The 26511-nt window shown below is 41.7% G+C and overlaps 1 protein-coding gene across 7 annotated transcripts in view; it reads right to left on the bottom strand.

Moving 5' to 3' along the window:
* Positions 1–1376: 1376 nt before the first annotated feature.
* The window catches only part of zc3h4 (zinc finger CCCH-type containing 4), a 77129-nt gene continuing 51994 nt past the window's right edge, over positions 1377–26511 (bottom strand). For 6 of the 7 annotated variants that reach the window (XM_041179172.1, XM_041179174.1, XM_041179171.1 and 3 more), the window contains exon 12: positions 22227–26395. In XM_041179172.1, the coding sequence (XP_041035106.1) occupies positions 24897–26395 (1499 nt within the window). In that variant the 3' untranslated portion in view covers positions 22227–24896. Of the gene's footprint in view, positions 1571–22226; positions 26396–26511 lie in introns of those variants that run through there. The other variant, XM_041179177.1, reaches the window with a different exon arrangement.

The following is a 26511-nucleotide window of genomic DNA, read 5'->3' as shown; positions in this document are numbered from 1 at the left end:
TCTCATTCTTCTCAACTCCAATGAGTACAGGCGCAACCCGCTCGAAGCTTGAGACATAATTTCTCCGTCTTCCCAGGAATCAACCTGGTGAACCGTCTCTGAACTTCTTTTTTCAGGAAGTATATATTATTCATAAAATTTGTAAAAGAACATCACATAGCAGTTCAAATTTGACAATCCATTAAGTGCATGACAGATGGGTTCCTCTCAATACAGTACATGCGATGCCTCACTATGCTTGCCATTACAGGTTATATTTACAATGTCCATTTACATTTCATATCAAACATTTTCTGGTGCATACAGCCCAAAGGGTTTTACACAGTTTGCAGCTCCTCAGTATATTATGGCAAGAGGGCCTTAGGCAGTGGTCATTCCCCATTGAGCCTCTGGGTGTCTGCCCCAAACTTTAGTGCATCTTTCAGCGCGTAGTCCTGGACCTTGGAATATGCCAGTCTGCAACACTCAGTTGTTGACAGCTCTTTACACTGGAAGACCAACAGATTTCAGGCAGACCAAAGAATGACTTTCATTGAATTGATGTTCCTCCAGGGACAGTTGATGTTTATCTCGGTGTGTATCCCTGGGAACAGCCCATAGAGTCTTGCTTGGGATGAACCTCAACAAAAACCATTGTATCTCTCTCCAGGCCTGCTTTACAAATGGCACATTCCAGAAGGAGATGGACAATGGCCTTCCCCCACCAGAGCTGCTTCAAGGACAATGTGCAGAGTGGGTGAGATCCAGACATGCAGGAAGGATCTGACAGGGATGGCCCTTCACACCACTAACCAAGCTACATCTTGGTGCTTGTTGGAAAGTTCTGGCGATGAAGCATTCTGCTAAATGACAGTCCGCTGAGGGAGCCATCCTACACCATTTCCTTTTCCCACAGGATATTACATGCAGACCACTGCCTGATGGACTTGTGGTCACATGTATTTTTCTGAAATCACTCCAGTGCGAGTATATCCCTCCTTAAATAAGGAGACCAAAACTGTATACGGTACTCTGTGCGTAGTCTCACCAATGCCCTGCTTTTTTTTCTTAAGCAGCCCTTCGAGATCAAGGATGATCTGCTTCCACCCTGGTTCACTGGGTTCTAGATGGCTGATATATTCTATGTGTGATCTGCAGACTCTACCACATATGGAGCAGGTGGTGCTTGGAGGGTCGGGTAGATGAGTTGTTTGGAGGTTTGTGCACTCGCTCTAACTCTTCGACTTTGCCTCTGTGCATTCCCAATGAAGTCTCTCAATGTGTTCAGTGCCTTGCCAAATAAGCTTTCTCCGCTTTGGTCAGTCCCATGAGTTGGCAGAGATGTCTGATGTGGTGTGTTGAAAATTGCAATATACATTTTGTGCACTTGAAGCTATAATATGCATTTGTACCAGCAGAGGGAGTCTGCAACAAGAGAAATACAAGGCAGCCATTGTTGCTTGTGCATTTATAAATTCTGTGTGTCTCTAGCTGTTTCTGTCCCAAGAACTTCACAATGATGATAAGGATGATGAAAAATAAGAAACATTGCTTCAAGGGATGAATCTTGTTGGAGGATTTTGCCTACTTTCTGTGGAGAAGGAAGCATTTTAAGTTTGAGAGTCAGAGGCACACTCAGGCTGGGTTAAATGCACACATGCTCAGATCTCACAAACAGGAAAGTTTATATAAAGTATACATTTGTGCAGATTTTGCAAAAAAAAAACCATCTTGATCAAAAAAATCTTAATCTTGGATCATTACAGAGAGGTTTCAGTGGCATTGTCTATGCCCAATCTACCACCTTTTGATGCACATTTAGAAGCATCATCTGTATTCCCATATTGGAAAACGCTACTTGGAAGGTGCAATGGCAGGTTTTGCAATCACAGATGATAAAAGGAAAGGTACCATACTTCTCCACTATGGTGGTGAAGAACTGCAAGACCTTTTTGAGACACTTACACAGAATGACAGAATTTTAAAGGCACAGAAGGAGGCCGTTCATCCCATTGTGTCTGCACCAGCTCTCTAAATGAGTATTATGACCTGGTGCCATTCTCCTGCCTTTTCCCTGGAACCCTGCACATTATTTCTATTTAAATAATCATCTAATGCCCTCTTGAATGCCTCGATTAAAACTGCCTCCCAGTCAGTGCGTCCAGACCCTAACCACTCGCTGCGTGAAAAAGCTTTTTCTCACTTGATCAAAATGACTACGACTCAGTGATAAATGCACAAATGTGTTATTTTATGACCTGGATGGGAGGAGAGCACAGACTCCCTAGCCCCACTAATCCACAGGTCAGAGCAATAGTTTAAATATTTAATTCATTCACCAAAATGGCCAATTGTTGCCCCTTCACTACTGCTAGGCCCAGGATAAAAGAGACTTTAACCAGGCTTCTTTCACATAAATTGAGAATAATTGATTTATTATTAACCAAAGCTTCTTTTTTAAAAAAAAATTGAAAGACTGGTTTACATACAATTTACAATCTGGAAATGTTATGATTTGCCTCCCATTTAAAATCCCAATACACATACACACACACAAACAAAACAAAACAAAGGACAAGACAAATAAGGTCTCTGCAGAGGTCAGCATAAGGGAATACTATAAAAAGGATAAAGTTCAAAAAGGTCTTGACTCTATCAATCTGACAGAACATTGGTCACAGCAATCATCTGGAAGTCCTTTCAGATGGATCTTTGGTGAAACGCTGTCTTTGTGAACTCTCACTTGTCCCAATTTCGCTGGTTTTCAAATACAGGTGAGTTACACTGAGATGAGAATTTTCTGGCTGAAGGTGAACACTCCACTCTGGTCTGCAGGCAATACAGGAAGAGAGAGAAGGAGCAGGAGAGAGAGAGAGAGAAGCAACATTCCTTTACAGTTTTCTCCCAATACACACACACCTTGGCCCCACTCTCAGCTGCACTGAACTATCAGTGGCTCCCAGGGTTTCTTTCAGCCCCACCTATTTCCACAGCTTGGAGCTACCAAACTGCTCCTGGGCCTTCTCCTGAGTCCCAACCACACAGCCAGCTCACAGCACTTTCTATAACTTAACTGGGGCTTCTGCCTTTGCCCCTGCTGTGACACTTGCAGGCCGGCTCCCTGAAGCTGACTGCCTCAAACTGTCTCTCTGACTGACCCTGTGAACTGAGCTGGGGAACCTACTAACACACTCACAATGGGTCCCACCCTTGTTACTAGGCTGGAACCACTGTAACAGCATTGGAACACCCTGGCCCTTAAATGTTACCACGCCCACAAGGGACACACAGATCAATGGATTTTCTAACAAATATTTCACACCCAAGAGAAACACAAGATATGAAACAATCGTCCTCCGATGCACAACGCAGGAGGAAAACGAAACAATTGACCAATACTGTTAGCAATTGAGGCAGCTAGCAGCCAAATGTGACTTCGATGATGTTGAACACGTCAAACGGGGAAATTAAAACACAAATAATGAAGGTTGCCTCCCTGCCCAACTATGCCAAAAAGCACTCAAGAAAGTCAGAAAGCTGCCAGAGCTATTGGAGTTAGCAACATCAATATTGCTTTCAGAGTCCAGAGCTACTGAAGTTGAGGCTGCCAACAGTAAACGCCACACTCTAGGCTCAACTCCTATGAAAACTATTCATCACTCACGTGCCAGGAAACCACCCGCAAAGCAACAACAGTGGTCTCACAAACAAAGTTGTGATGTGTCCAACCGATGTTTTCACTGTGGTGGTGCTTACTCACACCGGACAGTGTGTCCTGCCACTGGTAAAAAGTGCAAAGCTTGTGGAAAGCCCAACCATTTTGCTTGTGTTTGTCGCTCATCAACAAATGAACTATTAAGACCAGTGCCAACAGAATGGTGCCATGTATGCATACCACAGTAAAACAGTGAGTCACCTCCTGACTCCCCAAAGCCTGTCCACCAGGTACAAGGTGCCATGGTCATACCACAGAAAAAGGGCAAGAGGATGTAGCCAATGTAGAGGCGGATGACCCTGAACATACTTTTGTGCTGTCTTTCAGACACAGCAGCCGCACGTGACAGTGACCATTGGCTGCTCAGACTTGAATGCTCTAATAAATATAGGAGCATCTATCAGTGTCATGGGACACTGCAAACTAAGGAATATGAAAATTTTCCCTTATAATAGTGACAAACTACTGAAAATTCCCTGGACTTTCGAAACAGCAATCTAATTCAAAGACACTAGAATAAAGGATGCATATCTGGAGAATGTGACAAGCTTATCAGTTTTCACACAGCAGCAGATCTGCACGTGGATGATTTCTGCGCATACCAATAACATTCTCAAATGTATGCTGACCGCTTCAGTGGAAATCGGCAAACTGAAAGGTTTTCCATGCAAGTTGCACATAGACCCCAATGTGCCCCCAATCGCGCATCAACAATGACGAATAACATTTCCTGTCAGGAAGCAGACTGAGAAGAAACTTCAGTGTCTACTTGACCTTGACATTTTGAGAAAGTTGGGGTGAGCCTACCCTCTCAGGTCTCACTCATACAAGTTGTCAAGTAACCCAAGAATGAAAACCAGTTTAGAATCCACATTGATATGTGGTCACCAAACCAAGCCATGCAACAAAAAAGATGCTTGACACAGACAGTTGATGACATCATAGAGAAAGTGCATGGTGCTAAACTTGACCTCAATGTAGGGATACCATCAAATCGAGCTAGCAGCAGAATCGAGGTATCTTAGTATTCTCCACTCACATCAGAATTTTTCGATACGAGAGGCTCAACTTTGGAGTCAATTCAGCAGCTGAGGTATATCAGCGCATGATTCAGTCTGCACTTCAAGGACTTGAAAGCATGTTGAACATCAGTGGTGACATTCTCATCTACAGTCACACAGAAATTGAACTTGAGACACGCCGGCATGCATGCCTACAATGACTACAATGTCTTAGAGGATGTAACCTCACCTTGAGCAAAGACAAATGCTTGTTCAGTGAAAGCAGAATCAAATTCTTCAGCCATGTGTTCAGCAGTGAAGGAGGGTCACCTGATACATGGAAATTTGATGCCAATGCAAATGCTGCGAATTCTACAAATGTGCAGGGAGTCAGAGTCTGCTAGGACTCATCTTGTACGGTAGTCACTTAATTCCTGACCTCACTATGCTATCTGTCCCCCTATATGATCTGATAAAAGAGACCACCAAGTGGAAGTGGACCACATCACACTAACAGGCTGTACACCTGATCAAATAATGGTTATCAGCAAGTTGCACAAATGCCTATTTCAACCCTGAGAAAACCACCCAGCTAGGTGTGGATGCAAGCCCAGTTGGCTTAGGTGCAGTTCTTGAGTGAAAAGACAAGGCAGGGAATCCATCAATTGCTGCGATGGCAAGCCGATCGCTAATACCTGTGCAGCAAATTTATTTGCAAAGAGAGAGAAACACTCCCTATCACATGGGGTTGCTTACATTTTCATCTCTATTTGTATGGAAATGTGTTTGAAATCATAACCGATTACAGACCACTAGTAAACTTGTTCAACAATCCACATAGCGAGCCACCTACTCGAATAGAGCATCGGATACTCAAACTACAAGAGTATAAGTCCCGTGTTGAGCATCAGCCAAACAAACCCAACTATCTTTCGTGACATCCATTACAAATAGTCAGTCCAACCTGCAGTGAGGGAAAGGTTGCTGAACAGCATCTTAACTTTGTGAGCCTGAATGCGGTGCCAAAGTCACTAAAACTAGCCAACCTCAAAGGAGCAACAAAGCAAGATGAAATGTTTCAACTACGTACGACGGTTTGGGAATGGTGAAACTGGGAAGACCTGTTCGGAAGAGCATCCAGAAACAAAATCGCTCTCAAGCCACAAGGTTTTCGCAAAATTCACAATGAATTCACCGTTACAACCACATCTGCTGTCATTAGCAACAACCGGACTGTCAGCCACTGAGCAAGCCACTTGGTTCAAGGGTCATTGAAGGATGGGAAACAAATGCTGGTCTTACCAGTGACATCCAGATCCTATTAAAAAAATCATAGTGTATTGAAAAGATATCTGTAGCAGCAGAAAGAGTCTGTACCAGAGGAATAAAAGGAGGCCATTGCTTGTTTGTGCAGTTATATACTCTCAGTGTCTGTCTGTTTCTGTCCTAAGAACTTCACCTTTGATCTCTTCAAGAATGCTTAGGGGGCATCCCGAAAACTTTTCCATTGTCCTCCTGGGGGTCTCCTGCCATAGCTGACTTCCAAGTAGAGTAGTTGCTTCAGGAGTCTGGTGTCAGGCATACGACCGACAGGTCCTGCCCAACGGAGCTGGTTTTGAGTGATTAGCATTTCAATGCTGGGCATGTTGGCTTGGGACAGGACACTGCTGTTTGGATCGCCTTTCTTGCCAATGGATTTGAAGGATCAGCAAAGACCTCGTTGGTGGTACTTTTCCAGAGCGTTCAGGTGCCTGCTGTAAGTTGTCCAAACCTCTGAAGCATGTAGGAGCCTGGGGATCACTGCTGCCTGATGAACTATGAACTCAATCTTGGGTTTGAGATCCTGGTCCACAAATACTCTATTCCTCAGCAGGCCGAAGTGTAAGTAGTTTTGGGATGGTTAGAATTAGAGTTATTATGATTTTAGTACAGTACTCAGTACTCTGTTAACTAATCCAAAATCTTTGCTTGTTTAGATTATATCCTTCAAATATATCGAATTTTAAAGAATTTGTTGTATTTACTTCGGTTGTAAGTTTCAAGATGCATGTTTTGGGACAAATGAACTGTGAACTCTGGTAACCTCACACAGTATGGAACCAGAGAACTGGGCAGGATTAATCCAAACCAGTTCTCTCCATATAAATGGATAAGGGTTTCCACACTTCTCTGCAAAGGTCTTATCACCTCAAAGCCCTAATTCAAACGAACTAGACACTGCTCACACAGGGTCTGAGCCAATCAGCAGGCTGGAGTGGCTCTGAACGTGAAGTGGTCCAACAATCAGAAAGGTTTAAAAAGCCAGACCTCACCTCGCTTGATTGCATAGAGACAGAAAAGAGTCCCAGAGATGGAAACCGGAGACTTAGTAAACAGAGAAGCTGCAGCACAGTGGGTAGCAGAGCAGAGAAGTCTTCAGAGCAAAAGAACTGAGAGGAGTCGAGCATGCCTAACTACACCCAAAGCTCAAATAGAGAGTAAAGGCCCAAACAGTTTTTAAGTTGCAGCTTTGGTTTGTTAAGTAGAACTTTAGTTTCTTAAATGCCTGGATGTACTAAATCAAAATATCTCCTGTTGCCTTATTGGTTTTGTTGAACTATATCCAGAGGGCCACCAAAAAGTTGATAAAAAGGGATAAAAATAGAATGAGAGTAAACTAGCCAGAAATATAAAAACAGATTGTTAAAGCTGTTATAAGTGTATAAAAAGGAAGAGAGTAGCTAAAGTAAATGCAGAGACAAGAGAAAATCTCACAGTGAATGAGGAAATAGCAGAGGCATTGAACAAATATTTTGTGTCTGTCTTCACAGTAGAAGACACAAGATTCATACCAGAAATAGACGGTAACTTAGGGGCTAAAAAGTGAGGAAGTTAAGGAAATTAATATCAGCATAGAAACTTAAGGGACTAAAATCCAACAAATCTCCAGGGCCTGATGGCCTACCCCCTAGGCTTCTAAAAGAGATAGCTGCAGAGAGTGTGGATGTGCTGGCTATGAATTTCCAACATTCCTTAGATTCAGGCACAGTCCCATTATATTGGCGGCAAATGTTACACCACTTGTTAAGAAAGGAGGTAGAGAGAAAGCAAAGAATTACAGGCCAGTTAACCTAACATCAGTTGTTTAGAAAATGCTGGAATCTATTATTAAGGAAGTCTTAACAATGCATTTGAAAAGCATTGGATGATTAGAACAAGTCAACATGGTTTAACTAAAGGGAAATCCTGTTTGACAAAGTTATTAGAGTTTTTTGAGGATGTAACTAGTAGGGTAGATAAAGGGGAACCAGTAGAAGTAGTATACCTGGATTTCCAAAAGGCATTCGATAAGGTGTCACACAAAAGGTTAGTAGGCAAGATAAGGGCTCATGGAGTGGGGGCAATATATTAGCATGGGTAAAGTATTGATTAATAGATAGAGAGCAGAGAGTGGGCAAAAAATTGGGCTTTTTCATGTTGCCAGTGTTACGGGCTGAGATGGGAGGAGTGCGCAGCTAATTCTTGCCTCACTTCTCCACAGATTGTAACAATAGTTTAAATGTTTAATTCACCCACAAATCTGGCCAATTGTTTACCTTTGATACTGTTATTCATGGCATAAAATGCTCTAATCAGGTTTCTTTCAGCAAACACAAAAAAAATTGATTTATTATAAAACAAACTACTCTTCAAAAAACAAGTTAATAAACTGATTAACATACAAACTTCAATATAGAAATGTAATGATTTTCCCTTCTCAAAAGCAGATATTCAAACCCTCATAAACACACAAAAATACAAGACAGGACAAAACACAATCCACTGCAGAGGTTGGAGGATGGGAATGTTTCTTTTTAAAAAAAATAAAATTAAAAGAGATCTCAATACTGTTGATCTAACAGAATTCTGGTTACATTAGATCTGTAAGTTCTTCCAGACAGATTTGGTGAAACTGTCCTTGATGACTCTTACTTATCACAACTTTGCAGACTTTCAAAATAAAACAGATGCGATACCCTGATGAGACATTTTGGAGGAAGGTTTAACACAAAGTTGGGGCAGAGAGAGGGAAAGAGAATCTTTTTCTTGCAGCCTGCTTCTAAGGTGGACACACACTCACTCAGACAGAGATTTTGAAGGCCCAGGTGTTCAAAGAATACCCCTCTTAGACCAGGTGTTTTTAACCAATCAGCAAGAGTCTTTAGCCTGGCAACAGCAGTTCTTTGTTAATGTACATATACCAAGTATCTCTTTCCTCTCCAGGTATTCTCCACTGGACATTTATCTTGACCCGTGGCTTCTTGAAGAATGGCAATAATCACAGCCCCGAATTAATATTGCAATCTTTTAAAAATAGCCCAGGAGGAAGAATGCCCAAAATTCAATGTCCTTCAAATTTCCCAAAAATAGGTTCTTCATATGCCTCCACCCATAAGGAATGAAACACCATTTTCAAAAAAACACCTTTACAAAACATATAGGAAAACTTGTACAACATATATAAAAATTTTAAACATGCACTCACCCATTCTCACTCACTCCTTATACAGAATATCTGTATAGGTTCTGATCTTTTGATTTCTATATTATACTAACAAAAATTACATTCTGGATAAAGCATCAATAATTACATTATCTTTTCCAGCAACATGGACAACCTTCAAGTTATAAGGCTATAGTAGCAAACTCTGTTGAAATGGTCTGGCATTCTGAGTCTTAAACTTTTCTATAAAGGCCAGGGGATTATGGTCAATATACATTAGGGTTTCTTTGCAGCCATGATAGACAAATATCTCAAAATGTTTTAGAGCCAAAAATAATCCCAGGGTTTTCTTTGCTATGGCAGAATTTCTTTTTTGATGCTGATTTAACTTTTTAGAAATGTATCTCACTGGCTTTTCTATGCCTGATTCCTCTTCTTGTAATAAAATTGTACCCACCTCCAAGTCACTGGCATCGATTGCCACCTCAAAGGTGAAGAAGCTAGGGGCAGCCAACACCAGTTCATGGGTTAAAATTGCCTTCAACTTCTCAATAGCTCTTTGGCACTCTCTCGACCATACTATCTTCGACTTCTTTCGTAACAAGTGTGTTAGTGGAGCAGCTATTGTGCTGAACTTTGGTGTCTAACTGTCTTAATATTTCAGAATTAACTAATCAAATAGCAGGAGATGAACTGTCTAAATCTCCTTCTGCCTCACTCTCACTGTCTCTTTCATCCTCCACTCTCCTTGCTACCTGCTCCTTCCTATCCTCCTCCCTACAATGGTATGGTTTTAACATGTTGATGTGACATAGCTGATTCATTTCCCTGTGATCTGGGGTGTCTATCAAATAATTTACCTTACTAACCCTCTTAACTACCTTGTATGGACCACTGAACCATGCTTTCAGAGGATCCTCCTGTAAAGGCAATAACATTAACACTTCACCCCCTGGTTGAAATGTTCAGGTCTCAGATTTTTTAATCTGCCCATTCCTTCATTTTTGTTTGAGAAACTTTAAGGTGTTCTTGAGCCACTCTTCAGGGTCCATTGAGACATTTCTGGAACGTGGACACATAATCTAATATACAGGGTTCATCCCTTTGTCCTAAAAACTTTTCTTTGATTAATTTCAGAGGACCTCTTACCTCAAGTCCATAGATTAATTCAAAAGGACCAAAACCGGTAGATTCATTCAGTGAATCTTGGGTGGCAAACAGAAGAAAGTCCAGTCCTTTGTCCCAGTCATGGGGATATTCATGATGATGGGCTTTAATCATTGTTCTCAGAGTTTGATGGTGCCTCTCTAAAGCTCCCTCTATCTGTGCATGGTATGCCATGGGCTTTAACTGTTTTACACCCAAACTACTCATTGGCCAACATTTTCCTCCCATCGGGAGGGAAACGTGGGAGTGGACGTGGGCGGGCTTCTGATCAGTGCCCCCAATTGGGGGCGCGCCGCCATTTTACTTGGGCGGGCCAATTAAGGCCCAGCCAATGTGACGTCCGCTAGGAAGCGCTATGCGCTCCCTGTGCCGGCGTGGGGGGAATCCCTCAGCCGGGAGTGCGGTCTTTCACCCACACGCATGAAAGAGCGCACGGACCTCCCAGAGGCGAAGTGCTGCCTCAGGGAGATCATCTCCAATTTAACACTGTAAATAACGAGGCTTAAAAAGTTCCCTGCCATGCCCCCTCATGTCACACTGTTGGGACATGTCCATAACTTTTATTGAAACCTTTCGTAAAAATTTAAAGACCCTCCTGAAACCTCAATCCCACCCGTGGTGAGGTTTCAGGCTTTATCCAAAGCCCACCTGGGCTCCTGGCCTGCCTGCCAACCTTAAGGTTGGATGGGCAAGTCCACCAATGAGGTTAATTAGATTTTTAATGGCCTTAATAGGCTGTTGACAGTTTGGTGGGCGCATAACCGATTCGGCTGCTGAACTGAAAATCTAAATGGGAGGGGTGGCACCGGTACACATGCCCGACATATACCCACCTCTTTTTACACGTTGGTGAGTGGGCCCTGCCCCCGCTCGCTGACTGGGAAAACCTGCCCATTATGTTGTGAAAAACTTTAGGCATAAAATTGGAAACTTGATCAGACTGAATCTCTATCAGTAATCCAAATCTAGTTTAAAAAAAATTGGGTTAACTTCTCTACCACAACCTTAGCTGTAACCCTCCTCAAAGGGATGGCCTCTGGAAATTGGGTTGTCCTATTATGATAGTAAGGATGTACTGGTGTCCCACTTTTATTATCTCTAAAAGTCCCACACTGTCTGCTAACACCCAACTAAGTGGTTCTCCAAAGATTGGTATGGGAAATAAAGGTGCCAGTTTGATTACATGTTGTGGTTTTCCCACCATATGGCATGTTTTAGAAAACTGCACCACATTATTGTGAAGACCCGGCCATTAAAAACATTGACTTATGTGTCCTCGGGTCTTTTGGACTCCTACATGCCCTGCCATAGGAATTTCATGAGCTATCCTTAATATTTCCTGATGTTATTTGATTGTACCACTACCTGATGGACCACTGTTCACTCCTTGTCCGCAGGTCTGTGGGGTGGTCTCCACTTCCTCATCAGAATCCCATTTTTAATACAGTAGCATGCAGAACCCCTTCTGCTTTAGCTTCAGTTTGAGCTGATTGGGCCACTTAACTCTGGATCGGCTTGCTGAGCCCCAATCAGAGATGAGCTTCTGAACATTTCCTTCAGATTGTCCAAGTCCACAAAGAAAGTTTCAGACAGCCAAATATGTTTGTGGTGCCAATGTTACCTCTGACAATGGAACTACTTTATCCATTGATTGGGTCACTACACAAGGAAAAATTCCTGGAACCTTCTCTTGCAATTGTTCTGTCTCCTTGACTTCACTTGGTCTTTCCATAGCTGAAGAAGCTACTTTTTTCGCTCCGGCCAAATCATTTCTGAAGAGTAAGTCAACTCCGTCTACAGGTAAACTATGAACAACTCCTACCGTTACCATTCCAGACATTAGGTCACACTCCAGGTGCACCCGATACAGAGGTATAGTATATACTTCTTGCCAATACCATTCATTAAACCTTGGCATTTAGTGAGCTCTCTGGTGGAAAAGTCAGGCCTTTCCCCAGCAAAAGAACTTGTGCAGCCCCTGCATCCCCAAGTAAAATGATAGGTTTACCTGCTTCACTTGAGGAATAAGTAGTAAATTTTCCTTTTGAAAAGAATTCCTTGCAGATTTCAGGTATCTTGTTCACCTCCCCCACACTCACAGCAGCGTTCACACTCGGACTCACTGCTGCAGTTAGCTTTCCAATTGATCAGTTGCATTTTCAGTCAGGACTCTTTTTCCTGAATCATCCTTACCTTCCCCAATAAGTCCCATAGACTTCCCACACAACTTCCAGCAATTTTCCTGAATTCCTTTTTATTCAATTAAAGGATGTGAGCATTGCTAGCTAGGTCAACATTTATTGTCCATCCCTAGTTGCCCTTGAGAAGGTGGTGGTGAGCTGCCTTCATGAACTCCTGGAGTTCCTGTGGTGTAGGTACACCCACTGTGCTGTTAGGGAGGGAGTTCAGGATTTTGACCCAGCAACAGTGAAGGAATGGCAATATATTTCCAAGTCAGGATGGTGAGTGACTTGGAGGGGAACTTCCAGGTGGTGGTGTTCCCATTTATCTGCTGCCCATGTCCTTCTAAATGGTAGTAGTCGTGAGCTTGGAAGTTGCTCTCAAAGGATCCTTGATGAGTTTCTGCAATGCATCTTGTATGTGGTACACACTGCTGCCACTGTTCGTTGGTGGTGGAGGGAGTGAATGTAGAAGGAGTGCCAATCAAATGGGCTGCTTTGTCCTGGATGGTGTCAAGCTTCTTGAGCATTGGAGCTGCAAGAGAGTATTCCATCACACTCCTAACTTGTGCCTTGTAGATGGTGGGCAGGCTTTGGGGAGTCAGGAGGTGAGTTACTCGCCACAGGATTCCTAGCCTCTGATCTGTTCTTGTAGCCAAGGTATTTATATGGCTAGTCCAGTTCAGGTTCTGGTCAATAGTGACCCCCAGGATGTTGACAGTGGGGGATTCAGTGATGGTAATGCCATTGAATATGAAGAGGCAATGGTTCAATTCTCTCTTGTTGGAGATGGTCATTGCCTGCCATGAATGTTACTTGCCACTTGTTAGCCAAGCCTGGATATTGTCCAGGTCTTGCTGCATTTGGACATGGTCTGCTTCAGTATCTGAGGAGTCGCGAATGGTGCTGAACACTGTGCAATCATCAGCAAACATCCCCACTTCTGACCATATGATGGAAGGAAGGTCATTGATGAAGCAGCTGAAGATGGGTGGGCCACCTTGTTACAATGGAAACACTTAGGCCTTCTGACATCACTCCCATCCTCAGAATTTTCCTTTCTGGTCTAAGGAGGAAATTTCAGCACATTCCCAGTTGTCCCTTCTCTTCTCTGGCTACTTGCCTACCTCTCGCCCTCCCACTTTCTATCCTTCTCTGGTTTGTGGGGGTGATGGAGAAAGGGTTTGGATTTATGGACAAGCTTGTAATTATCAGTCATCTCTGCTACCTGTCTAGCTGTTGAAACCAGAAGATTTGTTTCTGGTTCTCTACATGAGTTCTTGCTACTGGAGGGAGTGAATTTTTAAATTCCCCCAGGAGAATTATTTCCAAAGGGTCTCATATGTGACCTCTACCTTTAGTGCCTATATCCAACAAACAAAGCTAGATTGCTTTACCCTCTCAAATGCAATGCAGGTCTGCCCAGGTTGTTTCCTTATGTTTTGAAACTTTTGCCTGTATGCCTCAGGGACCAACTCATATGCACTAAGAATATCTTTCTTTCCTGCATCATAATCCATAGTCACCTCTTCCGACTGTGATGCATAAACCTCATGAGCTCTGCCCACTAATCTACTTTGCAGGAACAATGTCCAATTTTCTTTTGGCCATTTTATTTGCTTAGCTACCTTCTCAAATGAAATGATGAATGCCTCTACACCCCTTTCACCAAACCTTGGAAACACATGTACAAATTTAAACATCTCCCCACTGGACTCAGGGTTGGGATAAGTTCTTCCACCTGCAAAATATTCCCCAACATCTGTTGCCTCTGTTTTAAAGTTCAGCTTTTTAAGCTGGTATGCCCTTTCTTGTTCCTTCTCTCTTGCCTGAAATTCCAGTTCTAGCGGCCTAAATGCTTTCTCTTCCTGCTCTTTCCTGTTCAAGTTTAAGTTTCTCCAATTCTTTTTGTGTTCAAGCTGCTTTATTTGCAACCGAATCCCAGCCAACTCAGTTGACTCATCCCCTGGAGAGTGCGATCTCTCTTGTATCCCTTCCAGTTTCAAATGCTGCACTATTACCTCAACTATGTCTGCTTTCCTAACCTCTTTGGTTAATTCTAACTTCAACTTATCTGCCAATTCCCTTAGCTTAGCCTTGGTTACTTTTTGTAAACCAGTCAAGGATAAATCTTCCATCTTTAAAAAAGTCATTGCAACTTCCAAAGCCATGCTGATTGCCAATGAATCAGAAACCTGGTATCTGTCTTTTTATTCTTCAAAAATTATTATTAATCTGCAGGCAATCATTCATTGTCTGCTCTTCAAATCCCATAAGAGACTCCAATCATATGTTATGGACTACGATGGGAGGAATGTGCAGTTAATTCTAGTCCTACTTCTCCACAGGTTGTAACAATAATTTAAATGTTTAATTCATCCACAAAACTGGCCAATTGTTTACCTTTGATAGTTAATCCTAGCATAAAAAGACTCTAACCAGGCTTCCTTAAGTTAACACAACAAATTTTGATTTAGTATAAAACTACCCATTAATTAACAAGTTAATAAGCTGGCCTAAATAGCCAAGTGGGTATGGTACTGGGTTTGTAACCCCAAGAGTTCAAATCTCACAATGGCAAACTATGAAACAATGTAACTTCATCTGAAACAGATGGAAATGGGTTTGTACTCAAAAGAGTTACAAGTTGTAGTTTAGAAGTGTAATGATTTTACCCTTTAAAAAAAATATTCAAGCCTCCATACACGCACACAAACACAAAAACAGGACAAAACAAACTCAGGCCCCTGCAGAGGCTGGAGGATGGGAACATTTCTTTTAGGGGAATAACATTTAAAGAGATCTCAATACTGTTGATCCAATAGAATTCTGGTTACAATAGATCTGGAAGTTCTTTCAAACAGATTTGTTGGTGAAACTGTCCTTGATGACTCTTACTTATCACAATTTTATAGATTTTCAAAATAAAACAGATGAGTTATCCTGATGAGACGTTTCTGAGGAAGGTTTAACACCTAGGTGGGGCAGAGAGAGGGAAAGAAAATCTTTTCCTTGCAGCCTGCTTCTAAGGTGGATACACACTGACTCTGCCTGAGAGTTTTAAAGACTAAGGTGTTCAAAGAATACTTCTCTTAGGCCAGGTGTTTTTAACCAATCAGATTGAGTCTTTAGCCTGGCAACTGCAGTTCTTTGTTAACTTAGATATATCAAGTATCTCTTTCCTCTCCAGGTGTCCTGGCTGGACATCTATTTTGACCCGTAGTTTCTTGAAGAATGGCATAATCACAGCCCCAAATTAATATTGCAAACTTTCAAAAATAACTCAGGAGGAAGAATGTCCAAAATTCAATGTCCTTCAAATTTTCCAAAAATGGGTTCCTCACAGCAGGCAGTTCCTCTCAGCTATTTACAATTTATATTAATGACTTAGGTGAAGAAACAGAGAGTAATGTATCTAAGTTTGTGATGATACAAAACTAGGTGGAAATGTAAGCTGTGGGGAGGACACAGAGAAGCTGCAAAGAGATACAAACAGGTTAACTGAGTGTGCAATAGATGGCAGATGAATATAACGTAGGGAAATGTGAAGTTATTCACTTTGGTCGTAAGAATAGAAAAGCAGAATAATTTTTAAAGGGTGTGAAACTTGTAAGTGTTGATGTTCAAAGATACTTGGGTGTGCTGGTCCAAGGGAACACAAAGTTAGCATGGAGATGCAAGCAATTAGGAAGGCAAATGGCATGTTGGCCTTTATTGCAAGGGGCTTGGAGTACAAGAATAAAGGAGTCTTGCTACAATTGTACAGGTTTTTGATGGGATTACATCTGGATTAGTGTGTGATGTTTTGGCCTCCATATTTAAGAAAGGATATACTTGCACTGGAGATGGTACAGTGAAGATCCACTAAATTGGTTCCTGGGATGAAGGCCCTATGATGAGAGGCTGAGTAAATTGGGTTTATATTCTCTGGAGTTTAGAAGAATGCGAGGTGATCTCACTGACACCTACAAAATTCTGAAGGGACTTGACAGGGTGGACGCTGAGAGATTGTTTCCTCTGGTTGGGGAATCTAAAACACGGGGGCACAGTCTCAGGATAAGGGGCCAATCGTTTAGGACTGAGGTGAGGAAAAAATTCTTCACTGAAAAGGTTGTGAATATTTGGAATTCTCTACCCCAGAGGGTTGTGGATGCTCCATCATCAAATACATTTAAGGCTGGGATAGACGGGTTTCTGGTTTCTGAGGCGATTAAGGGATATGGGGAACAGGCAGGAAAATGGAGTTGAAGCCCAAGATCAGCCATGATCGTATTGAATGGTAGAGTAAGCTTGATGAGTGGTCTACTCTGCTCCTATTTCCATTGTTCTGAGACATAAAACTCACAGAAGGCTGAGCTGGAACATTGGAGGCAATCATGAATTTTGTCTTCTATGCCTGCCATCACCTACAGGAGGCTCCCAAAGTATAGAAAATTCTCCACATTTTCCAGGATTTTGTCATTGATCTTAATTGATGGGAGGAGGTGTGTTATGTGGGAGCTGGTTGGAGGAGGTACGTGGTTATCAGCCAAGGTTTCCTTGCCCATGTTGGACCTGATGCCATGAGACTTTACGGGATCCGGAGCCAATGTTGAGAGCAGCCAGGGCAACACCCTGCCAACTGTACACCATGGTACCACCACCTCTGCTGGAACCTAATGGAATATAATTAAAGATGTGTGAAGTTATCCACTTTGGTAGAAGATTGAGCCTTGGTCTGACTGTGCCTGGAGTATTGTGTGCAGTTTTGGTCTCCTTATCTAAGGAAGGATGTACTTGCCATAGAGGGAGTGCAGCGGAGGTTCAGCAAAATAATCCCTGGGAAGGTGAGATTGTGTTATGAGGATAGATTGAGGAAACTGGGCCTGCATTCTCTATGGAGTTTCAAAGAGTGAGAGGTGATCTCATTGAAACTTACAGAATTCTTACAGTGCGTGACAGGATAGATGTGGATAGGATTCTTCCTCTGACTGGTGAGGCTAGAACCCGGGGATGCAGTCTCAGAATAAGGGGCAGGACATTTAAGAGTAAGATAAGGAGGAATTTCTTCACTCAGAGGGTGGTGAATCTTTGGAATTCTCTACCCCAGAGGACTGTGAAAGCTCAATTATTGAATATGTTCTTGAGAGAAATGGATATGAATGACATCAAGGAATATAGAGATAATTGAGAAAAATGGTGTAGTGTTAGATGATCAGCCATGATCTGTTTGAATGGTGGAGCTGGCTTGACAGACTGAATGGTTTACTCCTGCTCCAAGGTTCCTATCCAGATTCCATTGCAGACTCTTTTTGTTCTCCTCACAACTTGTTTTGTAGCCTTTTGTAACCTTTTTTTAGTAGCGTCAACAAATTTGGCTCCAGTAGTCTGCCCCTTCATCCAAGTGACTACTATACATTGTAGATAATTGAAGCCCAGCAATGATTCCTGTGGCACCTTACTTGTTAGTTTGCCAACCTGAAAATGACCCATTAATCCCAACACTTTTTTTCTCTCAGTTAGCCGAGCTAATATATTTACCCCCAAAACCATGAGCTCTTGTCTTGTAACCTTTCATGTGGAACCTCATTGAACACCTTTTGGAAAGCCAAATACACTACATCTATTGGTTCGCCTTGCCTGTTGCATCCTCAAAGTATTCTAATAAATTTGTCAAACACAATTCCCCTTTCATAAAACCGTGTTGACTCTGCTTGATTGTATGATAAGTTTTCTAAATGTCTTGCTATCACTTCCTTAATGAAGATAATAGGCTAACAAGCCTATAATTTCTTGCTTTCTGTCTCTCTCCTTTGTATTTAGACTAGGCCAATCTAGAGCCATTAACTCCTGGAAAACAAGCTACTGCCATGAGTCTGCTGCATACTCTGTCATCAGCACATATTCCTGGAATGTAACTACTCAAGATCATTTTTTTAATTCTGCATGAGTTCATCTCCTGGGAATACATGGAGCTCCTCCAATCAGAGATATAACAGCAGCAGTCTCAACAGGATTGGTTACAGGACTACTGTCATAGTAATTCACTAAAACATCAGGCAGTTTCCAAACAGACGGCAAAGTACTTTAAGCAGCACTTGCTTTCAACCTGTAAATTGTTGAGTGCATACATTGAGACTCAATATCGTGAACACAGCCATAAACAAAATTTTAAATCCTCTGTTTTTGAAACTGAAATAATGCTGAGCTATGGTTGCAGCATCTGCTTAATGTAGGTATGTGTCATATTAAAACTGCAGTCAAGTGATGTGAAACAATCCATTCAAAACCAACAATCCTATGATCAACATTACCACACAGACAATTTTCATTGTATTTATCAGGGACAGAAATAAATTTGTAAGTAACAGGATATTATTTGCTAACAAGTACCCAGTGATTCCTAGTCAAAGAAGATATTTGATGCGCTCATCAAGGTAAAGGAGGTCAGTGCTGAGGAATGGGACACTTTCATTATCAGACAGTTAGCAGTATTTAAACACTGCCAGGTCAAATATAGCATGCTTGGATGCTTCATTTACACAGCTGTGACAACTTGCCCCTCAGAATATCTATTCTTCCCTGAATCCAGTAAATCATAGAAACTTACAGCACAGGAGACAGTCCCTCGGCCCATTGTGCCTGCATTGGCTCTTCGAAAGAGCAATCCTGCTTAGTCCCCAAATCCCATTTTCTGTCATAACCCTAAGTTCCTCATTCGCAGGTACCTCTCCAACATACTTTTAAATTTTTTACGGAATCAGCTTCCATCACCTTTTCAGGTAGAGCTTTTGAGATCCCCGTCTCCTGAGTGAGATTGATTTCGGGAACTGCTATAGTCTATGCAATCCCATTTCATGAAGAGAAGAACCTTCCTGCTTGCAAAGGCTTCCACTCCATCACTGGGATGAAAGAACAGTATCTATTCAAATGCACCATCCATTCCAATCCCATTCTCTCCACCATCATCGTTTCAATGAGCTGAACCTCAGCTGAAGCCTCATAGATTGACACCACCCAGATTCTTAGCTTATTTTTTTTCAATTTACTCCTTTCACAACCATTCTTACAGTGATTCAATTCCACCAATGCCAATGGCTCTTCACTTCCTTGCCTAAATGACAATTCTTTATTTATGAGCCTGGACAGTAGGTTTCTTCACAGTGGAAAGAATCGTGACAGAGCCTGGTGCTGTCCTCGATCAATGTTTAACGTGTTCGCTCTCCAGCAATGGTTACTAGATAGCGATCAAAAATGTGAGTCATAACCTACCAGCATTGAAGTTAATCACAGCCTCAAATGGACCTCAATGCACCCATCACCAAGAATAAAATATCAATACTGCACTTTTTATTAGCTTGGTTAAAAAGCCGATGAAGGATACATGACAATACAATCTACCTATCACAAATGACGTGATTTTGATGTTTAAGGGTGCAAAGTAACACATTATACTAACTTCAACATGCCCCTCCCTCCCCTCAAATAGCATCTTTTGTTTAAAGAAAGATACATATAGTTTAACTAATTAATATGATCACTTCAAAGACAGTTAAATACAAAGACTGATTTTTTTTTTACATATACTAGGAAAACAGATTCGTGGGAGTTGTGAAGAGGCTGGACCCAGCATGAGGCAACACTTTACCGTATGTTGGTGATTTTAGCTGCCACTAGTCAAATAGCCAAGTGTCATGTAACTTGTAGCTGCATTTTTTTGCCATGTTAGCCGAACCGTTAAAACAACTGATATAAGAATCAGTGCAGATGCTGCAGTTGGCCCAAGAAAATATGTAGAGGTTGACTAATTCTGTGTATATACATTAGCCAAACCATTAAAACCCAGTTTTTACATCAATCAAATCTAATTAATAATCGATGAAGCAATAAAGAATCCAGTGTGTACTCGGAAGGTCTGAATCAAGATTTCTGTGATCCATATTGAAGGACTACTAGAATCTAAGTAAATCCTTCTGATTCATTTTCGAATTGGCATGCCATCATCAATGTAGCATGTTTAAACCAATTAGAAACAGGTGCAGTTTGATATCCTAAACTGCAGAGTCACAAAGTGGATTTGAATCAAAGCAGCAAAGCCCACTAGCCATGAGGTTTTCATCCTGTGTACTTCAAGGATTATAAACTGGCAAACTTCACTCGATGATAATTTTTTAAAAATCACCGCACTATTTCAACAAACCCACTTACTTTGAAGGGGTTAACTCCTGAGACGAAATAGTGATGAAATTTCATACAAAGCATACTATGACAATGACACATCATCATGTTCCAACCTCAAGCCCTTCAAATAATCCCAACCCAAGAATAAATTTCCAAAAATGTGTTTGCAGGATAAACAGTTCAAGACATCTGCACAAATGCAGTGCAGATAGTGCTGGTCTGCTGGGAACACAGGCTGCATGCTTGGCCACTCTAAAATGAATCCAAATTAGGTTAAATCTGATTTGAAGTGATAATACCGCTGTGCAAAGGATAACTTGCATTTAGATTCATTCTAAGTTTTAAACCTGGATCAGCAAATTTGGATCTGGCCTTGTACTATGTGCGCTTTGTCCTCCCCCTGGAAATCGACTGCTATGAGCGGTGAGATTGAGGTGCTCAGGCTCAAATCACAAATAACACCCACCACCCCCTCCCCGACCCCCATAATACTGTCCAATGTAAAACTATGTATGGGATGTCATTCCAAAGTAGCTCAGTGAAGCTTTTAAGTAATCCTTGGTTACAGAATTAAAAGCACAAGACCCAGTTTCCTCCCATTCCCACACTGCATATTGATGGATCATGAACAATGCAGATTATATTGTCCCACCTGATACTGCACAAACAGACTATACCCTGGGACTTCAGACGTCTCAGACTTGGTGAAAGAGGTCACATTAGCCAATCCAAAAATTAAACTGCCGCTCAATTTCTGTTGGAATTAGTATGGCGAATGCATTACATTTTTATTAACGTGGCACATCTAAAGTAAATCATATTTCATTTGGTTTCAGTTGGATCACAATTGGTGTCCTGGCTCAGTTGGTGAAAAAAGCCAAACGGCAAATTTATTATTTGTCACCAGTGAACCATGTTATGGAATTTCAGACCCATTTATAATCTAAATTACACTTTAACTCTCATTCCTGAATGTGCTACATTTTGTCTGTGCAAAGGATTGGGTCTCCGCTTTTTGCAGCTTAAATTTCTTAAAATTGAACAATTTCTATTTGGGACTTTCAGAAGTTAGAACTTAAATCTTGTGATGAAAGAAAGCACAGAATGGATATGTCGTGTAGAGTTTACACCTTGCTTCCCATTTCAATAACTGGCAAAAACAAGGTTGCTCTGTGACTGTGCATGTTCACTTACAGATGTACAAGGGACACAATTTCAAAAACTTCACAAGTCGTCAACTACATCTTCTTGGACATTTTCCTATTTTAAATATCTGTTAATGAGGCATTTAAATCTTAAAAGAGGAAGATTTTACTTTACATCAGGCTTTAAAAATCAATAAAATTAAGTTAATTTTCATAATTATTTCAAGTGATAACACTTATGTAACAAAGCTAAAGTGTGCTTCAATTATGAGCCCATCTTAGCCCTGGAATGAATTGATGTAAAGTGTGGGAATTACTAGAGCCCAGCCAAAGATTGTTACCTGTAATAAATGGCTGGTTACTTACATTGCTCGAGTGTCCAAGATATTGGGAGCTCCTCTCAAACACTCCACACACTTTTTGAAATGGAGAAGAGCAAATAATTTATACAGATCCTTAACAATTTATACATAAAAGATATAAATACACCTTATTAAAAAGGACAAAATCTCCAAAATGTTAGTGATATAGAACAAATATTTTGGAAGCAAATTAAAAGAGCTGAGAGCCTGATCAACAGGTTCTAAAGGTATCTGTGCTCCTGCATTTTGCGACACTCTCTGAACCTCAATATTGGATTTTACCTGTTAAACATTCAAAATATCAGATATTGTAAATATTATGTACAAGTCATACAGAATGTAAACACAACTTAGAATAATGTACTGTGTGACATCAGCCAGCTGCTTCACACTGGTTGCTAAATGGTGTTGTATGGTCAAACAGCGTTACAACTTTGTATAATAAATACTGATTACACCAATGGAGTACACCACAGGTTATTGACTGTACTAAATGCATAATAAAAATATATTTGGCTGAACTCTATAAGGTCATTGCTATCTCACAAACTATAGAGCTACCTCTCTTCTAGACAGCATCATTGCCAAGTAAACTCCAGAGACAGTTTTCCTATTGGAAAGATGGTTATCTATCATCCTAGTGTTAGGTATAAATCCACACCTTATCGCAGTCATCATCTATGCTATATGTATTGCCACAGGATTCTAACACATCCCAACTAACCAACCAAAACACCACTTCCTTTGGTCCAGATACTTTTGAGTGTAGACCTAAAATTACCTGATCAGAATATTCCACCTCCTCACCCCCTGGCCCCCATCAACAAGGCAGATACCTTAGCCATACTTGTCAGCTTTTAGTCATGTGTCAGTCACACAATCCCACAAACTAACCCTGCATTGCCAACTACTAAGGCTAGCAGTGAACACATTAGTTTGTACATCCCTTGATCACAATCCAAACCTTGTTGACACTGACAGATTATTTTTATATCAGCTATCTGGCTTGCCCACCAACACACCCCTGCTGATAACTTAGCAGCATCCGCTGGGAGTGCATTTGCTCTATCACTTGCCCCGCAATAACTCATGGCAAGATGGAAAGTGGCTTGTTGAGACTGATTCAGGTGGTTTGTCCAGTTGGATTTGCTTGATAACTTTGAAACTTTACAACCATTTGACAAGGAAGCACAACATTAAATTTACAGCGTTGTAACTGGAGAATTGCTCGCTGCTGCTAGGTGCACTAGTGCACAGAACACCTTACAGATGATGAGTAAAAAAATAATTTAAACTCTTCCATTGGAATTAGTCCAGTGTTAATGGAAACTTTGTTACGGTTTAAATTTTAACAGCAAACCCTACATATTTACACAGACTCCAAAAAACAAAATTATCTTGTCGTTGTTCATCTGATCTGGATTTTAGGAAATGTGGGAGCCTTACAACAGAAAAAAACATTTTATTTTCTTCACAGATTATTCTACACTAATCCATCAGTCTCTGATTCTCAGTGCCTAAGCTACAGATACAAACAGGCCTAAAACTGTGTGAATGCTTGCCTTTCTCTCTGCATTTTGTACAAATTTACCCTATAAAGAGATTAAAACAAAAAGTAAAACAAAGCAGCACCTTGTGTATCATTTCTCCACAGAAGAAATGTTTCAATATACAGTATTTGGAGCCTGTTGTGGAAATGTCACGGATAGTGGAATTCTTGAATTGAGAAAGCCTTGGTAACCTGGAAGACACACATGTCCAATTTGGACACGATTTGGAATGCACACAAACAATGGCCAGTTCTTGCCACAGTTTCCAGGGAAGCAGGGACCAAGGGCTGCACGAGGTGCTTCGTTTTTTTTTTATAAACTTTTTTTTTTGATTTAAAAAAAGTTATCTGTTATTCTTGAATACTCTGTCCCCCAGTTTATCAAGAGTACAGTTTATATACATATATGCATGTATTTTTAAAATACATGTTTTAAAAAGTCAACATTTCTGATAGGGCTCTTCGTTTATGCTTGGGAAGTTTCACAGCCATTCGTGTGAAATCTTGCTAGAAGTTGCAGATTGGGGATATCTGGTGTTGCAGAGGTTGCAGGTGGCCATATTTATGATATACTGATATATCCTGGCCTCTCAACCTCTTCATCCCCAGGTCAAGCAGGAGAAAATAAACTCAAGAACCCACAGAACAAGACTCTTAATTGAATGTGTCGGAGGGTCACTGCACAACTCAGAACATAGTATATTCACGTTCGATGTCAATTATGAACTTCTAAATGTAACTACACTACAGTGCTTCTAAAAAACTGAGTCCTGTTAAAAAAAAACAATCTTGTTTTCTACTTGAAATTTTCCAACATCGGAAGGAACTTGGTACCTTGTCATAGGCAAGCGCCTTTCTTTGGGCAGAATGACTTTTCTTTCAGAAAGAATGCTTAAGAGCCAATAGTTGGAAAAAGCACATTTTTGCTTTTTTTGCTGTTGAAGAGTCTGAACTAATCGCCTGAATCACATGTTGGATTCAGGTATTGGTCTTCTGAACTGACTAAACTTCAGCTCAGAGAATTCTATCACTGCTTTCTAAGTATATTCACATTTGTCACTATATTAAATTACAAAGTTAAAGAATATGATAGAACGTTGCCCAACACTGTGTCCAGCCCCTGCTGTGAGGTTAAATATACACGGTTAAATGCAGCATTCACTGTCCTTTTACAATTTACTGACAAAACGGTGACGCTGTCGGATCAAAACCTTTAAAAACATCCTTCAGGGAGGTTGTGTCCTGCTCGCTCTCCTCGTGAGGGCTGTTGCCACCAAAAGGACTACCTGAGCCAGATTTACTGGCCTGCTTCACCTCAGAGAACTGCGGGTGAATCAGTCCAAACAGAGATGGCACTGGGAGGTTGTGCACTCCCGTCTGACCCGTCTCCTGTGAGGGGGCAGCAGGAGTGGCTGGTTTTGGCCTAGGCCTGTTGTAACTATTATATCTGTCTGTGGAAGCTTCTGAACTTGACTTCTCATTTTCCGGCTGATCCAACGCTGATTTCCTTACAAACAATGGCTCTTTCGGCTTACTGGTACTTTTAGGGGCATCCGACCCTTTAAGTTGAAGGTTACCTTCACTGGAAGACTCTATGCTTCTGACATTTGCACTCTGGGTGCTCTGAGTTCTTGGATCATACAAACTAATGCCACTCAGCATAGTGCTCTGTCCCCCACCTCCTCCTCTGCTCTTCCCACCAACAGTAACCAACCTGGGATCATATGGTGCAAGACCAGCACCCAACTCCTTCCCTACAGGGGCAGCGGGGGGCTCACTTTGTTCCACGATCTTTCCGGATTGTGAGCTGGAGGTCTGGAGGCCAGCAGTGGACCTCTGCAATCTTGGGTCAGCAGGTATCTTTCGCATCCTGGGGTCAGAAGGCTTGTCGCTTTGTGCAGTCACCTTGGTTGCTGAAGTATCCACACTCTTCAACAGTCTGGACAATAAGCCCAAGTCTGGAAGGGCAGAACTTGATGCTGGCTGGGGGTGTTCCACTACTGGGTCAGCAATGCGCTGCCTGGGGTCCGAAGGTCCAGTTGGCGGACAGCGGTTCAACCGGGGGTCCAATGCTGGGAAGGGCACGGGAACAGCAACAGGATCTGGCTTTGGAATAGGCAGTGGGATCAGGTCCTCTGGGCTCCACAAAACACTTTTAGCAAAATGAGGTTTCCCCAGGGAGGTGTCCATTTTAATATGGCTAAACTGTTTAAGCTGACACCTGGGATCCCTCAGTGAAGAACCTGGCAGTGGATCAAGAGGAATGGCGACTGCCCTGTCCCTCAGAATCCTCTCGCCTTCCTCTTCATTAACTACTGCTTGAGGTTTTACATTGACAGGGGCAGCCTGATGAATGGCATCTGCTTTTGGCACAGTTCCAGTCCAGCTTTCTGCAGCAGCTGCATCAGATCCAGAGCTTCCTGGTGTGTTCTCTGTGCTTCGAGAAAGCCTGGGGTCCCTCGAAATCCGAGGATCCACAGGTCGGTTCACATTTGACTGCCTTTCCTTCTGAAGACGTGGATCAACAGCACTCTGGCTGTTACCGTTGTTATGTGCCACCCACTGGGCTTGGACTTGAGGCTTGGTAGCAGATTGCTGACGGAGTGTTTTTAATATGGAGCTCATACTACTTCCACCTTCCTCTTCATCACTTGAATACCAATTATCACCATCACCTACAAAACACACAACACATTACTTTATATTGCAGGAGTTATTCCAGCTTAGGTTTGATAGCTCAATTAATTTATGGAAAATGCACAAACTTTCAATATACTTTATGGTATAATTT

Source organism: Carcharodon carcharias, chromosome 34 (genome assembly GCF_017639515.1).
Source record: "Carcharodon carcharias isolate sCarCar2 chromosome 34, sCarCar2.pri, whole genome shotgun sequence".
Taxonomy (NCBI): domain Eukaryota; kingdom Metazoa; phylum Chordata; class Chondrichthyes; order Lamniformes; family Lamnidae; genus Carcharodon; species Carcharodon carcharias.
This window is presented reverse-complemented; position numbering and strand designations above follow the sequence as displayed.